The following is a 3,848-nucleotide window of genomic DNA, read 5'->3' as shown; positions in this document are numbered from 1 at the left end:
TTCCATAGGTAGAGGTACTTGCGACTTTAGATTTAAGCTAGCTGGAGTCTCAGTGTTTATGGGTCTTCAGATATTTCAGAGGAACTGTTCTGGATTGTTGAATTTACAGCAACATTTTCCTCCATTTCTGAATATCATGAACTCTGTCTACCTTCACACATAAATATACAGGCAAGAAGAGAAAGCTTCTGATCAAGGTAGGGCCAGATACTGGCAACTTGGAACACAAATGTTCAGATTTCTCAAGGAACACTTACGTATCCATGCCTCATTTTTGTTAAGATTTTAGATTATCAGAGCAACTCATAGAAATCATCATTTGGCTGTCCAGACTCCCTGTCACTGCTGGTTAACAGATCTGAATATGGTGGTGGTTGGAATAATCCAAAATTATCATCTGTCTTTTTTTAGTTAGACTGGTTTGGCCATAGAGCAGTAGCATGATCTACTATCATAGGGCATGGTCAAAAAAAATTATGACTTTTACTATTCATCAAAAATAAAGTAGTATAACCCAGTTATAAAAAACATAGGCTCTTGATTTCAAATTCCTTGTCTCTTAGTCTCCTCATCTGGACACTGCCATGGGGATTTAAGCACCATGCTAAGAATAGGCTTAGCACGGTGCCTGATCATAGAAACTACTCAGTCCATATTAACCCTTATGTAACTCACTCCTTTTCTATAGTCCAATGGTCTAACTCCTTTTTTAAATTGTTTTTCATTTTTCAATTACCATTGACACTCTATGTTATTTTATATTAGTTCCAGGTGCGCAGCAGAGTGATTAGACATTTATGTAACTTACGAAGTGATTCCCCCCAATAAGTCTAACCCACCTGGCTCCATACACAGTTACTACAATATTATTGACTCTATTCTCTATGCCGTACTTTATATCCCCATGACTATTTTGTAACTACCAATTTGTATTTATTAATCCCTTCATCTTTTTCACCCAGGCCCCCAACCCCTCTCCCATCTGGCACCCATCAGTTTGTTCGCTGTATGTATGAATCTGTTTCTGTTTCGTTTGTTTATTTCGTTCTTTAGATTCCACATGGAAGTGAAATCATATGGCACTTGTCTGTCTCTGTCTGACTTACTCCACTCAGCACAATATGCTCTAGGTCCATCCATGTTGTTGCAAAGGTCAAGATTTCATTCTTTTTATGGCTGAGTAATATTCCACTGCATATAGGTCCCACCTCTTCTTAATCCAATCATCTATTGAGGGATACTTAGGTTGTTTCCATATCTTGGCTATTGTAAATAATCCTGCAATGAATGCATGTGTCTTTTCAAATTAGTGTTTTGGATCCAATGATCTAATTTCTGACGGTGGACCCAGGGCTAATTTGAATGGCCACTCTAATGTTCTAAATGTTGTGCAGATTCATTTATTTTTATATGTATAAATCAGTCTAAATTGTTTCTTCTGTCTTAATGTTCTCCTAAACTTCCATAGATATGCATATAGGTTTGAAATCACATGTAAAAAAGATATTTGGTGTGTTTTCCTGGTTTCTGGACACGAAGATGACTGACTACTTTGCATGGGACCAGAAGATGCACATCCCTTTCTATTATAATGCACGAATTTACACCCGACCTCCTCATCAAATGATATCTTGCTTCTTGTTCTTCACCCCACTATTTTGGGGGAGACAATGTTCACTTAGATGTGCATATACACACTTGAGTACTCACACACACGTGCATGTGCACACACACATGCGAACAATCTGCCACCTCTTTATTCTAGCTACTCCATTTCACCTGGCAGCACCAGCAGATGAACGGAAGCTGCTGTCTCCTTGTACCTTTGGGGCAATTTCGTTTCTTAGTAGCTTTGGACAAGGATGTACCCCAGCAATACCTGTGCCATCTGAACAGACGGCCTTACATCTGATCCTGGAAATTAACTTCCTCTAAATGAACATGCTGAGAACGGGAAGGACCGGTCCTCTCATGAGTTAAGAAGAGAATCTCTTAGTCTAGTGGTACACTCAGAATTCAGCACTTGGTTAACCTTCCCCTTACGGCAACGAGGTGGAATATTAACTTATTTATTTTTATTAACCCAGTGCTTATATGGTGCTGACTATGCACTAAACACTTTTCACATATTAACCTATGTGATTCCTATAAATACCCGTGAGTCTGTTATTATGATCATCTCCCATTTAACAGATGAAGACACTGAGGCACAGAGAGGTTAAGTAACTTGCCTAGAGTCACACAGCTGGCAAGCAGGGGGGCCAGGATTCGAACCCGGGCTGTCTGAGTGCAGTGTCCATATTGCTCACTCCTCCACTATGTGTCCTCTCAGGAGGTGGGTTTTACCATATGGTCATGGGAAGGCCTATAGCTAAGTCTCTCCTCCCTCATAAGAGATGACACAGCTACTTTACAGCCATAGAGTCCCTGGACTTTCACCAAGGCTTGTGGTAAAATTCACCCATGAAGAACAATTGCAAGCTTTGCATACCTAAAATCCAGAACTCACAATAGGCCTTCCCAGATTTACCTTTTTTTAAAAAAAAATTTAAATCAAGTTGGTTATTGTGCTAAAATAGCTAAGATCCCTACATTCCTTTGTCATCCACCAGGGTGAATGCTTAGTATCAGGACAATGACAGACGTGCGACACCCCAGAAGAGACAAAGCAAGGAGTATGACTTACCGTCGAGAAAGCACTAAGGGAGTGAATCTAGACCAACTAGTTATTTATTTCTCCTTATTAAAAAGCAAGGGCCACATCGAAGAGAGACTTCTTTTCCAACATCCATGGGGCAAAGTTACTTAGGCTCCCAGGTGTTCAATGCGGCCTCATTAATGAGCAAGGACACAAGAGGCAGAAGGGATAGGCCAAGCCTGGCAAAAATCTCAGCCGCTGTGGCTTCCAGGTGACTCTCTTCCCAAATTTGGTGATCAAGTTTTCTACGACAGTAGATTTCCCAGTGAAGTGGTATTGGGGCAGGGGGCAGGGGGGTGGGTCAGGCATGGAAGGGGTGAAAAGGGAGCTATATCTTTGAAGGCAAAGCAGAGAGCAATGGAATTTCTAATGGGAGTTGATTAATGGAGAAAGAAAGATAACTCAGTTTTTTTCTGGTTTTCTAAATAGTCCTTCTCTTGGCAATTCCAACTGGCTGCCACATTATTGGAATAAGTGATCCAAGTCTCTGCTTTGCCAGGAAAAAGAAATGCAACCCCAAATGGAAATGTATGGCTAACAAAAAACACATACAGGCATTTAGAAATAAAATGGGTGTGAACAGCTCTACGTTTGTTCAATAAGCTCTTGAACAAAGTCTTAACGCTTTTTTAAGGCAAAATCAATGGAAAATGTCGAAAGGGGCAGTGGCTCCATGCTGACTCCACAATGGAATTTACATGAGACCCCTTCATTTTTTGAAAAGAGTTTTAAATGCTTTTGGTTTTGCCAAAAAAAAAAAAAAAACAAAACATTAGAACGTCTTAGGATAAGGATTTACTTGGTTCAGATGTTTTTATGAAACCCATTCTTTATTGGCGGGCAAAGCACAGATAGAAAAGACCAAGAAGATATCGTGCAAAGAGAAATTCTTTACCTGCATAGAATTCGGGGCTGTAGACTGCACCCACAACTGGATTCAATTTCCAGCCTTAAAACAAATATACAAAAAAATCATTATTATCACCTTTGATTCAATGGCTGATATCACTGCAAATTAACTGCAAAACTAATGGGTTGGGTTTTTTTTTTTTTTTATTTTAAAATTCAGAGGATATATAGTTTGGGCATGCATAAAAAACTGCTTGAAAACTACACATAGGAAAATAGATTTATTCCCTTCTTTGATTTT

At 39.5% G+C, this 3,848-nt stretch overlaps 1 protein-coding gene across 1 annotated transcript in view; it reads right to left on the bottom strand.

Moving 5' to 3' along the window:
• The window catches only part of RBFOX1 (RNA binding fox-1 homolog 1), a 133,041-nt gene that overhangs the window by 102,310 nt on the left and 26,883 nt on the right, over positions 1-3,848 (bottom strand). The window contains exon 7 of the mRNA XM_011358412.1: positions 3,594-3,647. Coding sequence (XP_011356714.1) covers positions 3,594-3,647 — 54 coding nt within the window. The remainder of the gene's footprint in view (positions 1-3,593; positions 3,648-3,848) is intronic.

Source organism: Pteropus vampyrus, unplaced genomic scaffold (assembly GCF_000151845.1).
Source record: "Pteropus vampyrus isolate Shadow unplaced genomic scaffold, Pvam_2.0 Scaffold40, whole genome shotgun sequence".
In the NCBI taxonomy this organism is placed as follows: domain Eukaryota; kingdom Metazoa; phylum Chordata; class Mammalia; order Chiroptera; family Pteropodidae; genus Pteropus; species Pteropus vampyrus.
Note: the sequence above shows the minus strand (reverse complement) of the source record. Positions and strands in the feature narration are given on the sequence as shown.